Source organism: Poeciliopsis prolifica, unplaced genomic scaffold, assembly GCF_027474105.1.
Source record: "Poeciliopsis prolifica strain line A6 unplaced genomic scaffold, Auburn_PproV2 SCAFFOLD014, whole genome shotgun sequence".
In the NCBI taxonomy this organism is placed as follows: Eukaryota; Metazoa; Chordata; class Actinopteri; order Cyprinodontiformes; family Poeciliidae; genus Poeciliopsis; species Poeciliopsis prolifica.
The window spans coordinates 11,070,517-11,090,284 of record NW_026562389.1 but is presented as its reverse complement, the minus strand read 5'-3'; the positions used below and the strand labels follow the sequence as shown (position 1 = coordinate 11,090,284).

Below are 19,768 nucleotides of genomic sequence, written 5' to 3'. Positions count from 1 at the left end.
ACCAATGTGTTTGTTTTTAGTCAAACTCTAAATAAATCTCACATTATAGATGGAGGATGTTTTAAAATGTCAGAAAAATCACATCATTTAACCACAGCATGAAGGCGTTCATTCATTCATTCATTATCGGCATGAACGTCTTACTGTTTGGCTTTTAATGATTAACTGAAGGTTCTTGTTGATGGGACAATTAGACTAAAACCTAAAAGAGTTAATAGTAAAACATTAACCATAAACATTAGCTCTGCTTCAGTGTAAGCTAACGCTACATTGCTAAATCCAAACCGGTCTTCACCCACTTCAAAATAAGTGCGTGAATATAGACGTCAAACTAACTGAATAATTCTTAATAACCAAAACTTTAACACATAAGCTGAACTTTATTGAGCTGAAACTTTGCAAACTAGCCGAGTAAATTAGCAAAATTGCTAAACAAAATGTTAGCTTAGCGATTAGCATGCAGACATGATGACACAACCAAAATCTTTATTTTTTTAAAAAACAAAATCAACTTTCAAGCTTGAATTAATTGTTGATTTTCTCTAAACCACAAAGAGTTTAAATGATTCAGGCTGAAATATTTGTATAAATATTAGAATTTTTCTCAGCGACTTGCAGAGAAACAATAAAGATTTTTATGGGTTAGTTCTGGTTGGACGTTGATCCGTTTGCCTTGGCAGTTCATTGGTTGGGTTAAAGAAACGGACCCGGCTGTGAAGCCTCTACATGTACATAGGATGGAGACCGGGGCCATTCCAGAAGCTTAATATAAGCCTCTTTCAAACGACATAAAGCAGTTTCAATGTGTGTTTGGGATTATTGTGCCTTCAGAATATGGCTGGGAAAACGTCACATACGCTCCAATCAGCAGCTTCAATACAACCTGTTTATTTTTTAAATAATTTGCACATTTACATCGCATCAGATTCACGTCCTTAGAACTGAAGCGATGAGGAACTAAAGGTGGAGCAGATTCTGTCCGCAGACTAAAACATCTGCAGGAACAAAATGGTTGGAACGTTTATTCTGAACTCGTTAAACCGTTCCCGCTTACGGCCGGGCGGAGCCGGTACCAGTCTGTGACTGCAGGGAGTCGGGTCAGTTGGGTCAGACGGAGCCAGACGGGTCGGAACCAGATGGGTTCATATTTCTGATGGACACAGAAAACAACTGGATCAACAACAAACTCAAGATGACATTTTGAATAAAACTGGAGTGTCTAATCTTTTTGCCCCAGGGGCAAAACCGGCAAATTTTAACTGCTACAAAATTCATTAAATAAAAAGTGCAAAAATTTGTTCACTGTGATTTTTTTTGTTTTCCTGCTCAACAATAAGCAAAACTTTCACAAAATCTGTATTTTACTAAATATCAAAACATAAAAATCTTTGGACTGTTGCAAAAGAAAAACTGACAATTTCTCAAGTTTTTGGAGAATAAATTATTTTCTATTTTCTTAACTTCAGGTCAGTGGCCAAACAAAATCACTTCGAAGGCCACAAATGGCCCCTGCGCCACACTTTGCATACCCCTGGCATAAAACATCTGGCTTGTTTCAACAACCTGCGCTGTGACTGTTACTGTCTGTTAGCATGGGAGCTAACGGCGGTTTGGACCGGAGCGCTGAGCTTCATCAAGTAACCAGCATATTTTGAGCTTTTTCTCCGACTCCGACCCACTTTCTCTGCACCATTCGGTGCTGAAACCTCCTGCAGAAGATGATGAAGACAGAGGATTGTGGTACCTGGAGGAGAAAGGGTAACAGGAGTGCCGTTTCCGGAGTCCTCTGGGCTTATTACTGGTGCCGGTCGGCTCGGCGACCCGCGGCGCTGCTCGGTCCAGGATCTCCACCAGCCTCAGGATCTTCCACTGCATCACAGACAGGTCATCCTTACCCTGCAGGGGACAAACACCCAGAGGTGAAAACAGCTGACGGCACGTTTTAACATGTAAAACACCTCAGAATCCGCCAGCGAGCGGCTTCAGGGTCTGACCTTTGACCTCTTATGCAACAAACGTCCATGAGCAGCCTGTTTGTTAGTGATGCTCAGTCTGATAAAGCTGTTTACTCAGGGAAAAACTCAGCAAATCATTCAACTATGAATTAAAGTGCAAATGGAAAATAAGTGAAATAATTTAAAGTATTACTTTTTTAAATTAATATAAGAATTACTACATCTTCCTGAAACGTGACTTGTAAGTTAGATTTGTTTAATTTCAAGCGTATTTATATATTTGTACGAAAACGCAGAACAAAAACATTTGGTGAGATTTAGTGTTTTTGCAGTGCTGAAGGGTCTGGGGTCAAAGGTCCAAAATGGAGGAGAGCAGGAAGGATGGAGGGATGACAGGAGAGCAGATGGAGACGGCAGCGCCATCAGATGTTTATTTATGAGGAGGACAGAAACATGGGAGGGAGCTGTGGCGCCCCCTACTGGGAGCTGCTGAAAGAATGAAAGTTTTATTTTTATTTCTCAAACATTCCTCCAGGCAGACAAGCCTGGCTGTTTTATTGGAAATGCGTTTTTAAGGCAGGATTTCAAAACTGAATCTTTATTTATGCGGCACAACAACCTCTGGATTTTACTCTGCAGCAGAAAAAACAGCGATGGAGCGACGAGTTAGGATGTTTTATTAAGACGGGCTGAAAAACTTACCATAATGTAAGGTTTGTTTTAAATGTCTGAAATGTGACGTTTTCACAAAACGTTGTTTGTTGTTTATTTTAAAGCAGGTAAAGAATGAAGCAGCTTCTGGTGTTTTTACCTCCAGGATGTGTTTCAGGATGACCTTTGCTTCGTCCTTCACTGCCTCCAGCTGCTTCCTCCTGATCGTCTCCTTCTCCAGCTCCTTCTCCAGCCGCTGGATGTCGCCCAGTCTGTGCAGGTAGTCCTGATGCACCCTGCTGACCTGCTGGCTGAAACAGAACCACAACACATTTTTTACAGTTTGGTTTCAGAACATTTAGGCCTGCAAACCCTGAAATCAGCTCTACATCAGGCCTCAATCTGAGCCTGCAGGCTTCATGGATCATTAAAGGAACGTTTTTTATCCGGTTACAGATTAGGGTCCAGTTGGACACAGGGTGTCAATATTTGACATAAGTATCAAAAACTGTCTGCAAAAGTGATTCTGATCAGTTTGTCTCGTTAAAAAGTTTTATAAAATAAGTTGATTGTTCAGGAAAAACATCTAGCTTCTATTAAAGACATTTTGAAAGGATTTAACATCCAGAGAATTAAAAAATAAAGTCGTCATATTTGAGCTGTGGAAACAGATCCAACCTGAGAGCTTCAGTCTCAGTCAGAGTGGCTTCCTGGTCCTTGATGCTTTCCGCTTTTTCTTCCTTGAGCTCCACGAACGCCTTCTTCAGAAGCTTCACGTCCTGCAGAGAAGCACGACAGAGACGACGCCACAAACCAGAGATTCTGTTTTCATAATGGATGAAAAATGTTTTCATTGCAGCATTTCCTTCAGGCTGAAAGCAGCAGACGATGCCAGCTTGTCACATCTCTGCCAAATAACAAAGGAACACACTTCTGCCATTTCAGAAATGTTCTAGAAAAAACACAAACCTTTCTGGGTTTCAAAAGTCAGAAAAATTGCTAGAAAAACCCCAGAAATGTTCTTTTCTCCTCTGTATTAACCCGCCGTCGTCCGTCTCTGACCTGCACGTTGACGTTTCTCAGGTGGCTCAGATAGGTGAGTTTCCTGCACAGCCCCCGGCCGGTGGAGCGAATGTGTGCCTGTCTCTTCTTCACGGCAGCGATCTCCTCCTTCAGAGTGGCCTGCTCGTTCACCAGGAAGGCGGCGAGTTCGGTCTGCTCCAGGTGCAGCGCTCGGCCCGTCGCCAGCAGCTTTTTAGCTTCGCAGTTCTCCGTGTGCTCCTTGTAGTCCTGGAAGTGCTGGATCAGCCTGCGGTTAGACGACAGCGACTCAGAGCCAGGAAGAGAAGAGCGTTAAATACTCCGTCTGCTGCTTTCTTTACGTTTCACACGCCAGCTCTGAGTTCCTCTTCAGCTGGGTGATAAAAACGTCGTGCTCAGCTTTCTTCTTCAGAAGCTCCTCCTCCACTGATTCTATGTTCGGCACATGCGGCCTCAGCTCATTGATGCGCTCCTCGTTCTCCTCCAGCGTCACAGCTGGAGGAAAAACACAGCAGGGTGAACAGAGAGCAACATATTTGCATCTGCTTAGAAAGCTGTGGATGAACATAGTGAGCTGCTTTCTGTCACTTCAAGCTGAAGGATTTCCTGTCATTTATTTCAATAGTTAATGACAAAGAGAGTTGAATCTGTTCAAATCAGCTGACAGTGCAGTGAAAAAAGAAAAGGCAAAATGCTTTTTCCAAATAACTTCATTAATTCAGGTAGATAAGCATGGTGGTGGTAGTGTGATGATCTGGAACAATCTGTTTGTAAACTTAACCTTAAACACTCTTGGGTTATACAGAGCAATACTGCAAGCCCACCTCTAAAGCACACAAAATGGCCAAAATTAAGGTTTTAGAGTGGTCTAGTCAAAGTTCAGGCTTGAGTCCAGTCGAAATGCTGAAAAATTCTACAACAAAGCTGAATTAAAACAATTTTTTTCACTAGAAACTAGGCCAAAACTACTCGGTAAGATTTTGTGTTTTTGCAGTGATTATTTTGTAAAAACAATAAAAAAGCTAAAACATGCTGGGCGTGAATATTTTTGATCTTCTCTTGCTGCTCTGTGTGTGAACGCGGTGTCGGTCCCACCCTGCAGCTCTATCTCTGCCTGAACCTCGTTTATCCTCTCCTGCAGCTGCTGCTTCGTCATGCTGTGCTCCTGCTTCAGCGTCTCTCGGCCGCGTTTCCCCAGCAGGAGCCGCGTCTGCAGCTCCTCGCTCAGCTCATCCATACGCTTCTCTTTCGCCGCCACAAAACGTTTCAAACGCTCGGTCTTGTCCCTCTTGTCCTTCTCCAGCTGGTTGTAATTTGAGATCAGCTCTTGGTTCTGCTTGTCCAGCTCTTCACTTGTCAGCTTAAATCTGCAGGATGAAAATGGATGAGCTGGAAGAAAAACCTAGAAATGTTGTGAAATTAATGCAAAAAGTTTGGGCTGCATGGAGCCTCACCAGAAGCCTGATTGGTTCAAAACCCCATTTACAACCAGACATCCAGCCAATCAGAACGCAGTATTGAAATGAATTGTTTAAACATACAAGACTGTGACTCCAGGGGGCGCTGTTGGCACCTCATTGATTATTGCCTCAAACTGCTATGATCTTTTATCATGATAATGTAACCCAGGGTGAAAACTGCCCTTAATCCGGCCTTTGCTGCTCCATTGGTGAGAGTGACAGTCAGTCACACTGTGCATTCAGCCAATCACTGCACCTGAAGTGGGTTTTCACAGGTTTGTGCTTCCAAACAATGAGTTATCTATTTGTTTCTTATGCGCTTTTAAAAACTCCCAATATGAAAATCATATAGATCTGAGAATCCAGTGAGTTTGGAGCCATGAAGTTGTAATCACTGATCTATAAATGGAATTGGTGAGAAGTATTATGTTATTTTGTTTGCTTGGCTTGTTGGTGGTGGTAGCCAATGCTAATTGTTTGATCATCAAACACATAATCTAACTTTTTAAGTTCAATACTTGTGTTTAAGATAATGAATGCTGACATCTTTATTTTTGTCTTAAAGATTTGATTGTAGATATAATTGCATTTATTTCTGTATATAACTGAAAAAACTATCAGACTGGTAATTTACTGGTCCTGTTTATTTCAGGTGACCCTTTTGGGTTGAAGGATGGTGAGTTTCTGACAGCTGGTTGGAGCCAGGAGAACCTGAGACTCCATGCTGGTCTGGTAGGAGGCTGATGGTCCATAATATTTCCCCCACCATCTCTCTGCATGCACACAATTCATTATTCATCCTCTTTTCATCGGAAATGAATCACGCTTGGACATTTTCTCAAGTACCTGGACAATGTGTGTCGTTCAGACGTTGTGCTGACCAGCGGGGACAGTTGGGACTCTTTGTGCACATCCATATATAGAACATCTACTGCAGCACTGGGTATATATTTATGGTCTTTCTTTTTTTGGTTCTATGTATGTTTTATGTCTTGTAGTGTTTACTTAATTTTTCTTCTTTAAAATACATAGTATTGAAAGCAGTTATTATTTTATATTGTTTTTATTGATTACTGACAACAGCTCCAGTTGATACCATCTGATCCCAGATGCTATCCAGTCCTTTACTACATTAAATAGTGATACATTAACAAATTGTGTTAGATGATAAATTATCCCAGAAGTTATGGTGATAAACAGTAATACTGTTGTTTTGAGACTTTCAGGTGATATAATGCAAAATAATGGAAGAACAGATTCATAAACTTTAGATTCTGATGAATATTTAAATAAACAAAACAAAAGAAGCAACAAATAAAATTAATTATGAAGTTTCCTTAAACAAAACTGACCTTCAAAAAGGAACTAATTAACACCAAAACACCAAACTTGAGACTTTTACCATTCAGTTTTTGGTAGAATTACATATTTATTTATTTTAAAATACAATTGAATTATATAATAGAGGATAAAGAAAGTCACATGAAACACTTCTGTTAGTTTATAAATCACTGACTAGTTTAAAACTGGGTCACTTTCTTTCAAAATCCTTTCTGTATTTAGCCAAGTGTAATAAATTGTATAAAATCTCACTTGGATGTAGCAAAGTCTGCTTTTCAGTAAAAACCTGTGGATCTGCAGGTTCTACTGATTATAAAAGTTTGATTGTAAAAACACAAATATTTTGTGTTCTTAATATTTTTCATAACAAGAAAATGTGATAATTTTATGCTGATTAAAAATAAAAACTTTAATTAAAAAAATGTCTATCTTTATTTAACTTGGAGTTGGAGGCCCAAAAAAATCAGTTCAAGCCTGCAGCTCACCCTGCTGCTAATTTTTCTTTAAATCAAAACTGTAAAAATAATTTAATAATGATTGGAACATCATTCATTTTAGTCTGTGGTCAACATATAGCTTTCCTTCATTATGCCAGTGCAATGTAATGTTTTTACGTCTTAATGTAAAAACATTTAATTGTCCTCTTGCTGAACTATTTCACAAATTTGCGTGTTTTACGCTTAAAATTGTGCAGCCCACCAAATGTAGTAATGAAATATCAAAAACAGTCTAATTAAATAAAGCTTACCCTTATTTCTATGAAATAAAACGCATGAAAGAAACTTCCGGTCTTATAAAAAATCTGCTGAGTAAGCGGTATGTGACGTAGCATCGATATACGCATGCGCATTACCATAAAGTAGGACGCATTTACGGGCAGCACAGATAAACAGAACTCCTGTTATGCGACATTAGTGAATGATCTTTGTATTTTAGTTCACAGCAAAAGACATGTAATATTTTTATTCTCAACTAGCAACTAGCTATGACAACTAGCTGAGTTGTCATAGCTACAACAACTCCCTTTGAAGTGGCTGTTTATCGTGTTAGCATCTTGTAAATGAGCTAAAACCCGTTTTTTAGACTTACTAAATCACTTAGGCTTGTATTTAAAGCAAAAACAAACACATTAGAACATTTTTACATTATAACAGTCTCACCTGTCCAGCTCATCCTCTAAATAACGAATTTGAACCAAAAATAAGGACCTCTCTTGCTCCTCAGAGCTCATATTCTCCGCCATGTTCTCCTCCTGGTCTTTAAACTCTTTATCAGTTTTACACACACTGTTTGTGCTAAATTACGACTCCAAACGGCACTTTCAACCCGGTTTAAACACACAAACTGCTGGGGAACCGTTAGCGTTCCCGCTGTTGCCTTCAGGGAAAGCTCTGAAATTCCGTTTCTCCAACCGTTTCTGACTCAGTGAAGCTTTGAGGCGTCGACGTCATTTGAGTCATCGCTGCTCTGTGGGTTTGTCTCCAGCAGGGGGAGCTGTGAGGACATCAGAGCAGCTGAACGGTTTGCTTCTCTAACATCCTTCAACTTTAGATCAGTAACCAAATTCAAACCATTTGTGGACGGAAAACACATGAAGACTGAAGCCTTTTTATTCTGCAAGCAGGAAACATTCAGTTCAGTGTTTCTATATCAGCAGACATTACAGGGAGACAGCAGAAAGCTCCGTATTGAGTTTTATGACAGTATTAATATTTTTACTGTAATTCTCCGATGAAGATGAGCCACAGATTTCTATGCTTTGTGCTGTGACTCCTGTCTGTTATGTGAATCATGCAGAGATCAGAGATCAGAGATCATGGCGGATCTGTTCAGGAGAACATTTCTGACAAACTGCTGTTAGAAAACATCTGCTGTTGAAAATTAACTGGTTCTGATAAATAAATGTTTCAGGAAACAAATCATTTGAAATCTACAGCATTTGGTCAACATAACTTATCACTGGACTATTATAACAGGTAATTGTTGTGAATCGTCACAACAATTAAAAACAAAACTGACACCAAGAACCAGTCCTGAACTTCTGAACAGTTTTTACAAAACAGTTAAAAACAAACTAAGAATAATTATCATTGTTTAAATTACAGTTTACTGCATTAAACACATTATGATCATGAAATATTTGCTCCAGTTAAAGAAATATTATCCGAACAATTTTGTACATTTCATAATTACAATAAAAACACAGTCTCACTGTCTTGCTCCTCACAGCTGATATTTTACACCATGTTCTCTCATTTTAACAAGAAAACAAAAATATTTACATTAAAAAAAATACAAATATATTTTTTCATAATTTTGCTCAAGTAAGAACATATTTTAAATGTGAATCTTAAATGTATATTTCACCTGTAAACTCTGATCGATTTTTACAGATCGAAATCCAAAAAGTTTGAAAATGATCCAGAATGTTCCAAAAGGTTCCAAAACAGAAATGCATATCTAAAATAAGAAATAAGAATCACAACTATTACCTGTAGAATGAAATCTCAGGTTGACAGATTTTGATATCACGAGTTTTGGCATCAGCAGCATCAAAAACATAAACGTAAGGGAAGAGTTTCTCAGTGAAAGTGTCTCTGTGAGTGTAGATGTGACTCTTTTCTTCACAGTCGTAGAAGGAAACCTGCCCTCTGTCATAGTCCAGCTGGACTCTGATCCTCTGGAGACTCTTCATCACTGTCACAGTCTCACCGTCACCGTTGGTGTATTTTCCATCACGATGCAGCAAACACCAGATCCCATTTTCTGGTGAAGAAGAAATCTTTCCCTTCCTGTCAACAGACTCTTTAACTAAACCGACTATCCAGTCAGGATGATCTCCCACCTCCACCTCCCAGCTGTGTTTCCCTGAGCTGAAGCCCTCAGAACCAAACACATTGGCATATCCAGAGTTTCTCTCTGGATTATCAGGAAGCTGCTGCTCTGCGTCCAAACGTCTCACCCTGGTCAGATCATCAGACAGGTGCATCCATCCATTTGCAGTGTTTGGATCCAGAATGATGGGACTGAACTTCACCTTGTCCTTCATCTTCTCCCAGACTCTGAAGGACAGGTTGCCCAGGTGTTTGGCCACATCTATCAGAGCTCCTGGGACCAGCTGTGGGTCTGGCAGTGACCTCTGACCTCTGGCTCTGCTCTGAGTGTCTTTATAACGGCTGAGGAACGACACGTTGTCTTTCTGCAGCTCTTCTTCAACAGCAGAGATGCTGTCTGACAGAGAGGAGATCTGCTCCTCAATCCTCTTCATCTCTCTGCTGATAGTCTTCCTCTTCTGCTCCTCCTCCTCCCTCACAGCTGCCAGTCTGGACTCCTCTTCCTCTCTCAGGAACTGGTGGAGCTTGTTGAACTCTGCTCTGATCTGTCTCTCTGTGGACAGCAGCTGCTTCTTGGAGTGTTGAATCACATCATCGTATGTTTTCTCCACCTGTTTGTGTTTGTTCCTCTTGTCCTGCAGAGACTCTAAGTCCGATTTCAGCTGCTGCTTCAGATCTCTGACTGCTTGTTCAATAGGAACCACTTTGTGACTCTGGTGGAGAGAAAACTCACAGACAGGACACACAGCTCTCTGCTCGTCTTCACAGAACAGTTTAGGGTCTTCTTGGTGTTTACTGCAGACCATCAGCTGCTTTCCTCCTTTTTCTGTCTCTGAGGATTCAGATTTCTGTCTTCCAGTAAAAGAATCAGCCAGGTCCTTCAGAGTGAAGTTAATTATTAGTGAATCCTTAGAAGATTTCCTTTTGCAGATGGGACAATTCTTGTTTCCAGTTTGTTCCCAGAATTTCTGCAGGCAGCTTGAACAGAAGCTGTGGTTGCAGCTCAGAGACACAGGATCTCTGAACGTCTCTGAACAAACATGGCAGCTCAGAAACTCCTCAAGAAGAGCTCTCTCTGCCATTTTGTATTTAATTATTTCAGCAGTTCGACTCACCAAAAGTTTCAGCTGCTTCTTCCTAAAATCTTCCAAACATTTGTTGGTTTTTAGCAGAGCTTTAAAATCAAGTCATGGCGTCTAAAGCCTCTTCAAAATGTCTGAGTTTTTGTACTTTGACCTGTGACATGCTTCATAACACAATCTACTGTGAGTATTTCCATCCAACAGGTGGCGCTGTTGGAGGACTTTTCACAATTAGACAGCAGCATTCTGATTATTATACTGTCACATTAGGCTGATTACTTTTTATATTGTAACATGAAGTAAACAGATGAATGTATTTTTTAAAATCACATATTGTGTTTTCTGACATGAAGGTTTCATTAATAAGTTCAGATCTAATTCCTCTCCTGTCATTCTGAGTTTTTTAGAAAAGGCTTAAGAAGAGAAAGTGATCGATGTGAGAAAAATCAGCTGTGAAGGAAGAAAACTAGTTCAGATATAAATGAGGCTTTTTGGTTCTTTTTCAATATTTAAATGTCAGATTGTTTCAAACCAAACTGTGGATTCTGCCACCAGCCCAGTTCACCACATTAACTTACTCTCTAACTTTTAATAAGGTTTTTGACACATTGGATGATCTGAATATTTAATGTAAAGTTGATGTTTAACCCTGATAATATGTTTATGATCATACTTAGTGCTGCACATTGACCCTTGACTCTCTGTTCAGATGCATTTCAATGCAATTTAAGCTTTATTATCCTCCAACAAGGAGGATAACAAAGCTTATTATCCTGCACAGAAACATGAGGACTCTGGACCCGGTTCTGCTCTGGACCCTGTTTTCTGTGAGAAGTCAAGTTGGTTGGTCACCAAACATGCAGCTTGTACTCAGATGATAGTTACGAGCCTGCAGGCGTCTTCGTACCTCACACCCGAGTCCCTGAACGCCTCTTGAAGTTTCCAGTGAGTGAATTCAGATGGGATCATAGAATCTTTGAATAATTTGAAACAATTATTCTTAATGTGTGATTTGTTGCATGTTTTCATTTCCATCTCTTTAAATACAGAGTTGAATCAGAACATTTACATTAATCCCTGTCCAGCTCACTGCAGATCCATCCTGAACCGACTGTCAAATATTTGGTGTTGATCCAGGAGAAGAAACGGTTTCGGGTCGGAGCTGGTTTTGGACCTTGGCATCAGGAGCTTGATGGTCCAGAGATCAGAACATCAGGTCAGTGGACCGAGTTGGTCACTTTACTTTGTGATCCTTCACAGGAACCCTGGACAGGACTAGAGGTCCAAACTGAAGGATCCGGGCTGCAGCAGAACCAGGAGACTCTGGAAGAGACTATATATGCTTATATCTGTGAAAGATGAAGCAGGTTTTGATGTTATTCTCTGAATCCTGTCTCAGTTTTATAATGAGAAGAGGCAGATATCAGGAAAACCTTGTTAGCAACGGCTTCACACATTTAGATGGTGGATCTGCTCAGCAGAAAGTTTCTGATCAAACAGCAGAACTTCTGTCTGGAAAAGTTCTGCTTTCATCCAAAATCTGCCATCAGAAATAAACTGATTCTGAGAAATGTTTAGGAAATAAAACCTTTTGACATCCAAAGCTTTCAATCAGCATAAACATCTGGACTAATAAATCTGCCTCCTGTGTTTGTAACGTCATTTAAACTCAGTGAACCACAGAGTTTAATTCAGCAGCCAAATAAAAATAAACATGTTTAATCCATGAAGAAACTTATAAAGCTAACAGGCAATTTTGATCAACTGTTTGAATCTCATAGAAATCAGTTTTAGACTGAAAAATCAGAAAAATCAGGGCAGAAAACAGAGAAAAGTAAATCTGAATATTTATTTATAAATGTTTTATTGCTAAAATGAATCATTACAGAATTAAAAAATGTCTGATTAGAACCACGTTTGTAGCTTGTAAAAATATTTGTTTCCTTTTCTGAACTTGTAATAAGTTTTTACAAAACGTAAAAACAAGCTAAAAATTATCATCTTTGTTTTAATTTAACAGAATATGAAGAAATATGAAATGGTTGTGAGAGAATTTTAGATATTGATTGATGATTAAATATTGGATCATGTCTGAACATTAACACTTTTTACATTTTTCTATTTAATTGACAAGAAAAACTGAAGACAAAATATTCATAAAATTAACTTTCATACAAATTCAAATTAACAGAAAAATTAAAAATCAAAATATTTAATGATTTATTTCTGTTAATTTCAAATAAAAGTTAAAAACCTTAAAATGATGAAAGACATTTATTAAGGATTTAAAATGAAAGTCAGTCTGATTGCAAATAGAGAGACTGATTAAAAATGCAAAATGACTCAGGAATTAAAACAGAAAAGTTTGAACTTTAAACAGAAATATCAGGTTAACAGATTTTGATCTCAGATGTTTTGGCATCAGCAGATTTTCCAACATTAAAATAAGCAAAGAGTTTCTCAGTGAAAGTGTCTTTGTGAGTGTAGATGTGACTCTTTTCTTCACAGTCGTAGAACGAAACCTCCCCTGCATCATAGTCCAGCTGGACTCTGATCCTCTGGAGACTCTTCATCACTTTCAGAGTTTTACCATCACTGTTGGTGTATTTTCCATCACGATGCCATAAACACCAGATTCCATATTTTGGTGAAACAAGTATCTTTCCCTTCCTGTCAACAGACTCTTTAGCTAAACCGACTATCCAGCCAGGATGATCTCCCACCTCCACCTCCCAGCTGTGTTTCCCTGAGCTGAAGCCCTCAGAACCAAAAACATTGTTATATTTAGTGTTTCTCTCTGGATTATCGGGAAGCTGCTGCTCTGTGTTTCCATGACTCACCCTGGTCAGATCATCAGACAGGTGCATCCATCCATTTGCAGTGTTTGGGTCCAGAATGACGGGACTGAACTTCACCTTGTCCTTCATCTTCTCCCAGACTATGAAGGACAGGTTGCCCAGGTGTTTGGCCACATCTATAAGAGCTCCTGGGACTACCTGTGGGTCTGGCAGTGACCTCTGACCTCTGGCTCTGCTCTGAGTGTCTTTATAACTGCTGAGGAACGACACGTTGTCTTTCTGCAGCTCTTCTTCAACAGCAGAGATGCTGTCTGACAGAGAGGAGATCTGCTCCTCAATCCTCTTCATCTCTCTGCTGATAGTCTTCCTCTTCTGCTCCTCTTCCTCCCTCAGAGCTGCCAGTCTGGACTCCTCTTCCTCTCTCAGGAACTGGTGGAGCTTGTTGAACTCTGCTCTGATCTGTCTCTCTGTGGACAGCAGCTGCTTCTTGGAGTGTTGAATCACATCATCGTATGTTTTCTCCACCTGTTTGTGTTTGTTCCTCTTGTCCTGCAGAGACTCTAAGTCCGATTTCAGCTGCTGCTTCAGATCTCTGACTGCTTGTTCAATAGGAACCACTTTGTGACTCTGGTGGAGAAAAAAGTCACAGACAGGACACACAGCTCTCTGCTCGTCTTCACAGAACAGTTTAGTGTCTTCTTGGTGTTTACTGCAGACCATCAGCTGCTTTCCTCCTGTTTCTGTCTCTGAGGATCCAGATTTCTGTCTTCCAGTGAAAGAATCAGCCAGTTCCTTCAGAGAGAAGTTAACATATGGAAAGTCCTTAGAAGATTTCCTTTTGCAGATGGGACAATTCTTGTTTCCAGTTTGTTCCCAGAATTTCTGCAGGCAGCTTGAACAGAAGCTGTGGTTGCAGCTCAGAGACACAGGATCTCTGAACGTCTCTGAACAAACATTGCAGTTCAGGAAACGTTCCAACAGAGCCGTGTTTTCTGCCATTTTCTACAGAAATCCTCCAGAACCAGAAATCACCAGGTCAAAGTTTCTGCAGCTTTTCTTTAAGTTCCAGTAAACCTTCGTCTTTCAGCTCAGATCTCCACCCTGTAATGGCGTCTCGGCTCCTTTTCATCGGTTAAAATACTTTCATTTTCCTCTCAGTGACGTTTCCGGTTCAACAGGTTATTGTGCAACTCTTCCGGGTGAACGTTGTGCTTTTTTTCTGCAGTGTAATTTCCTTGTTCTCTTGGTAAAAGAGCTGATTTTATACATAAAGCCATTGAATTATATAATTAACTCTTTTATCCAATAAATATGATTCTGCTTTCTGCTTTCAGTAAGTGGAGTTAAATATGTGAGCGGAGAACAAAGTTATATTCCTGATTTTATTGTTTATATTAAAAAACAATACAGAATAATGACTTTTAATATCTACCAAAACATAAAGAATCAAAGTGAAGTTTTAAAATCTTATTTCAGTTTCATATTTTGATGATTTTCTGCCAATGAGAGAAAATTTTAAATCCTTTTAGTTATTTTATTGTTGGTGAAACTCCATAAAGTTGTTCTGATCGTCATCAATAAACTCACTGAATGACTTCAGTTTTTATTTGCAGTGGATTTTTCAGTCTGATGAAAATTATATTTATCTCTGCAGTGAATATTTGTGTCCACCAGGTGGCGCTGTGAGAACATTGTTGATGCCTTTATTCCAATGTCTTTGTGTTCAGGGAAATAAATAACTTCTATGAGACTTAATGGATTTTATTACATTAATATTAAACATTGATAGGAAGAAAGAATCTAAATAACTTTTTCCCCTCAACATTTTCTGCTGACACTGAACTGAATGTTTAAATCTTTCGACTTTAAATTATATCAGTTATCAGAAATAGACAAATAAAATGAGTGACAGTCCTTCTACTGTGAACCAGAACGGAAAACATCAGATGTTTTTTTTAATAATGACATTTCAAAGTTTTTTTCTTTCTAAAACATTAAATGTTGCAGTGAGAAACAAGAGCCAACAGATATATGACAACCTGAATGTAGGAACTTAAATAATCAGCTGATTTTTGTCATCATAAAGCAAAACTTTATTCTGTCCTTATTGCTGGTCTAATAATCTTCTGTTTCTATGTTTGCAGCTCTATATTATTCAGCTGATAAATCTAAAATAAGCAGAACTTTCTCATCTTCCATCTTCCATCATATAAAGGATCTTTAATATGTTGTTAATATGCATTTTGTGGAAACATTTGCACATAACTGTGTTGAAACTTTTCCACAACGTTGAATTTAATTCCAATAAAATGTAACTTTTACAGTGACCTGATGAATTAGATGTTTCTGAGAACAACATGAACTGATCTGATTGGCTTTTTGAAGAGCAAACTCAATAATCTAGTTTAATTATTAATTTGCGAACTCATTCAGTAAATTAAATGATCTATTTTCATTAAGTGAAACATAGATGGATGTTTGAAAACCCTCAATAAAAGTTATAAAACTGGACATTTAAAATTATTACATCAAATTAACAAAAAAACCTTTTTAAAAATAGAAATATGGGTTTAATTAAAAGCATGTTTAGTTCTTGGTTAAAGGTTGTTTTTCATTTCAAACGAGACTCATCAGGACTTTTTTCTTTCTTTCTTCCTCTTTATTTAATCTTAAAACCACTGAATGTTTCTTCCTGTTTTCTCTTCCTTTCCTAACTCCTCCTCCTCCTCCTGTCAGTTTTTCCTTCCTGTTTGTCGTCTGCGGCCCCAGAGGCTCAGAGGAGCGTCACGCTGGAGCGTCTCCAGGCTCCAGACACAACAAACCTCTGCAGACGGAGAGTCCTGAGCAACAACATTAACAACCTCAAGAGACATCCTGGAAACATTATCAGCTTCAAAACTTTAACGATTTCAAATAGTTTGGTAAAAACTGATCCTCTTTCAACCATGATGTCCAATTATTTTCAGATTAGCTGAAAATAATTATTTTCAGGACCTTCTTGATGCAAGGCATTAGTGCTACCAACTGAAATATGTTCATGGAAATGAGGAAAAATCCTGGACCCACATTGGATCCACCGATAACTTCCACATAAACTCCATCAGCCAGGCTTTCTGTCTCCTCTGAGAGGCTCAGTGGACTCCGGCATGACGCCATGACGTCATGATGCCATGATGTCATGACGCCATGACGCCATGATGTCATGACGCCATGACGCCAAGCAACGGTCCAGGAAGTCCAGGCTGGACATTTCCATTCAACGTTCCAGTATCAGCTGGTCCACTCCCAGTTAGACCATGAAAAACACAAACAGAGGCTTTAATCTCAGACACGTTGCTTCAGTTATTGACAGATTTCAATCCTAACGGCAAAGTGACGTTTGATCAGACAGAAACCCAACGAACGGCGTCAGCAGGGAGGCGGCGTTTAAACCTTCAACATGTTTTGATTTAATCAGGTTTAAAACGACGGCTTCAGATTCACCAGATGGTTCCAGGTTCTGGTCATTAACAGATACCAGAACCAGACTGCAGGCCCAAACTCTCAGGAAATGATCAATAAAGGTAGTTATTGATTATTGCTCATGGGAGAGTGATAGTCTTGCAATCTGAGAGTTGTGAGTTTGATTCCAACTTCCTCCTGAAGGCCTTTCCTGTGTTTATGATCCCAATCATGTGAACGTGGTTTCAGTGAAAATTATTTGGACGACTAGAAATAAAGAGAAATTTAGTCTGTTTGTGTTTTCAGTGAAGCTCAGACACATGAGAGCAAAGAGAATCTGGAAACAAACTGTGGAGGATCTTCATTTATCAGACGAAGGAAAGGAAACGATGCAAACAAAGCTGAGCGATGAAAGAATGAAATTTAAGACACAAACTGAGGCAAAACCACAGAAATCCACCGAGAACCACAAAGATTCACAGACCAAGGAATAACGAGTCTCTCCAGAGCTTTTGGTTCAAATCTTTCCAAAGACATAAAGATCATAAAGTGTCTCCCGGGGGTGTGAGGTGGAGGAGAGGAGGCGCGGCGAGCGCAGACCCCCTGCTGAGCAGCTCTACAGGGGGTCAGCTTTCTGTTTGAGACGGAAAAAAGAAAAGCTGCTCAGCACCCTCGACAGCAACATGGTGTTAATAACGCAGACGCTCCAGGTTTCAGCTGCTGCAGGAGCTTTGTTAGAGAGCTGAGCGGCTCCCGCCCCCGTCACCGCTGCAAACACGTCTGAATGTAGGCCACAGAGCAGCAGCTACACCAGCCGGTCCAGAACCTCTGGACCCTGTGGAGGAGGAAAAACAACATCTAATCAGGAACCAAGATGAGAAAACGTCAGCACAGAAAATGCCAGATATAAGTTTGGAAACTGAAACATTCAAAATATGAAGTTTTATTCATCATATGAGAGGCAAGTATTGTTTTTGAGCCTTAGATCCATTAAACTCTCTGCGTCTGGGTTGATGATGGAGCCGTGGATTTGGATCAACCAGAACTGCTACATGTTTATGTTTTCAGCTGCTGTGGTTCTTTTACAAACCGACCGAACCCTTTGAGCAACCCGGTCCCCAGAACCAGAGGACCCGACTGGTTCTGACAGGTTCTGACTGGTTCTGGCTGGTTCTGACAGGTTCTGGGATGTTTAATCCATTGTGGTTCTGAGCCATTCAGGGATGTTTTTATCTGTGAAGACGCTGTCGCAGTAACCAATGTGACTGAAGATAAATGTCCGGATGAGTTCAGTCCTCCAACCCTGGAAATGTTGTGCAGCTGATAGAAGGCCGACTTTGTAACCGTCTTTATGTGGCTCTGAAGGTTCAGGTCAAAGTTCAGCTCTGGTTTCCAGCTGTAGTAACTGAAGCTGTGTGTCGACTCTTCGTCGTTCCTCTTTAGGTCCAGAGATAATAACTTCAGTTTTGTTTCTGTTCAGTTGGAGAAAGTTTTGGCTCATTTATCTGAGCCTCTGTTCTGTGATTGGACGGTTCAGCCACCAGGTGACATCGTAAGGTGGAGCTCTGTCGTTACGGTAACCAATATTACTTGTTATGACCTGAACCAGCGGGATGGAAGACAGGAGGGTCCCAGGACTGAACCCTGGGGTGCCTCACATGTGATTTCTGTCTGTTTGGATGAGAAGTTTCCTTCTGAAACAAAGACGTTCCAGTTCTTCATGGATTCAAACCAGTCAACCCGTCTGTCTGCAACATGATGCTGGATTGGAAAAGTCTTTAGTCTGTCGCTTAGAGACTTAACAAGGATAAAGAAATTAGACAACTAAATATTATCTGCATATCTCTGATAAGAGATCTTCAATAAAGAATGTGCCCAAGACGGAGAATAAATTACAGAACTGCAGGATGCCCAAAACAGAACCGTGTGGTACACCAGATGGGACGGCGCAATAAGTCGATCTGAACTTTGGAGAATCCACCAAAGATGAATGAAATGAATGAAAGTGGTCAGGAATGTAGCCAAAGCGCCTTCATACATGCAACAGCTGAAACAAAGACGTTTCCTCTGCAAAGGCCAGCGGAGAGCTTCACTCAGAGCAATGCAGAGTTTCACTGGTTACCAGGTTTCACTATTTTACAAACTTCCAGTATGTTGAAACACAAACCCATATATTCGCTTCTTGCCTTGAAGGTATGAGGCTTCTTCTGTTCTTGTTCCAGCCAACGTTGGAGGGAAAGAAACCTGAAATGTGAAAGTTTGGATTCATGACTAAAAACAGCAGAGAAGTTATAAAGAATTCAATAAGTCTCTAGAAGACTCACTATGAAAATAATAAAATAAAACCAGCATTATTCTTTTACCCGGGAGCTTTGAGCTCAGAGATGTTGTCTGTTATTTTATGAGACAGCTGCAGATGATACAAGCATGCATTGAATATTTTATTGATAGAAAAACTGTAATCAGGGCAACATTGGCTAATGCCTGAGCAGTGTGTATGGCGAAAGGCTGAATATTGAATATCTGAAATGAGGTCGCCTGCATCCACATATGAAGAGCAGCCAGCAGGGCCTGGGGGGCGGCGGGGGTGAGATGAGTTACTCTACCCCCATGTTTACCACAACATGCAGAAATTAAAGCTGAAAGTCGGCGCGTTAACCTCGTTTCACTCCAGCAACAATCCAGTGGAAACTCAAACCTGAAATTATGGAGCATAAATACTTGAAAACAACAAAAAAATGCCACCTCTGCTGGACCCCCTGCAGAGCAGTTTACTGTGGATCCAGGGCAGATTAGCTGGCTGACGCAGAGCGCTGTAATAACTGCGATGGACTCAAAGCGGGCCGAGCCGGGCGGCTCCTCCGGGCCGAGCCGGGCGGCTCCTCCGGGCCGAGCCTCGTTTTCATCTGCGCTCATTTATTCAGCTTCAGGTATCGATTTGCAGCTTAAACCTGGAGAAGGAGGCGGAAAAATTGATCCAAGAGTTTCTGTCTGTCAAGTTATTCTTTATTTCATTCATATTTGTTTGGTTTTTTATTTATTTAATATAATTTATTATTAATATTATTAGGTTATTTTTCGATATTTTGTCTTGTATTTATTTTTTAAACATTTTCTGATATTATTTTTCATTTATTAATTGATCATGACAAATTTTATCCCAGT

At 39.9% G+C, this 19,768-nt stretch overlaps 3 protein-coding genes across 3 annotated transcripts; all 3 read right to left on the bottom strand.

The window, feature by feature from the left end:
• Positions 1-872: 872 nt before the first annotated feature.
• Positions 873-7,881, bottom strand: LOC129365939 (girdin-like). The gene is made up of 8 exons (XM_055039489.1): positions 7,609-7,881; positions 4,743-5,014; positions 3,989-4,142; positions 3,669-3,915; positions 3,285-3,385; positions 2,767-2,917; positions 1,745-1,896; positions 873-1,150 (listed from the first exon to the last, which is right to left on the bottom strand). Exons 1-8 carry the CDS (start codon positions 7,689-7,691, stop codon positions 1,108-1,110), a joined length of 1,203 nt encoding a protein of 400 aa, XP_054895464.1. The 5' UTR covers positions 7,692-7,881; the 3' UTR covers positions 873-1,107.
• A 161-nt stretch (positions 7,882-8,042) lies between these two features.
• Positions 8,043-10,478, bottom strand: LOC129365994 (zinc-binding protein A33-like). The gene has a single exon (XM_055039577.1). The coding sequence runs from the start codon at positions 10,362-10,364 to the stop codon at positions 8,937-8,939; it is 1,428 nt and encodes a 475-aa protein (XP_054895552.1). The 5' UTR covers positions 10,365-10,478; the 3' UTR covers positions 8,043-8,936.
• A 2,208-nt stretch (positions 10,479-12,686) lies between these two features.
• On the bottom strand, positions 12,687-14,279 carry LOC129366000 (zinc-binding protein A33-like). The gene has a single exon (XM_055039591.1). The coding sequence runs from the start codon at positions 14,159-14,161 to the stop codon at positions 12,755-12,757; it is 1,407 nt and encodes a 468-aa protein (XP_054895566.1). The 5' UTR covers positions 14,162-14,279; the 3' UTR covers positions 12,687-12,754.
• Between the last annotated feature and the right edge of the window lie 5,489 nt (positions 14,280-19,768).

Coding starts and splice junctions, on each gene's coding strand:
- LOC129365939 (XM_055039489.1), bottom strand. CDS start 7,691: ATGGCGGAGAATATGAGCTCTGAGGAGCAAGAGAGGTCCTTATTTTTG. Junction 1,897..2,766: donor TCCTGAAACACATCCTGGAG/GTAAAAACACCA, acceptor TGTCCCCTGCAG/GGTAAGGATGACCTGTCTGT. Junction 1,151..1,744: donor TGTTACCCTTTCTCCTCCAG/GTACCACAATCC, acceptor TGTGTCCATCAG/AAATATGAACCCATCTGGTT.
- LOC129365994 (XM_055039577.1), bottom strand. CDS start 10,364: ATGGCAGAGAGAGCTCTTCTTGAGGAGTTTCTGAGCTGCCATGTTTGT.
- LOC129366000 (XM_055039591.1), bottom strand. CDS start 14,161: ATGGCAGAAAACACGGCTCTGTTGGAACGTTTCCTGAACTGCAATGTT.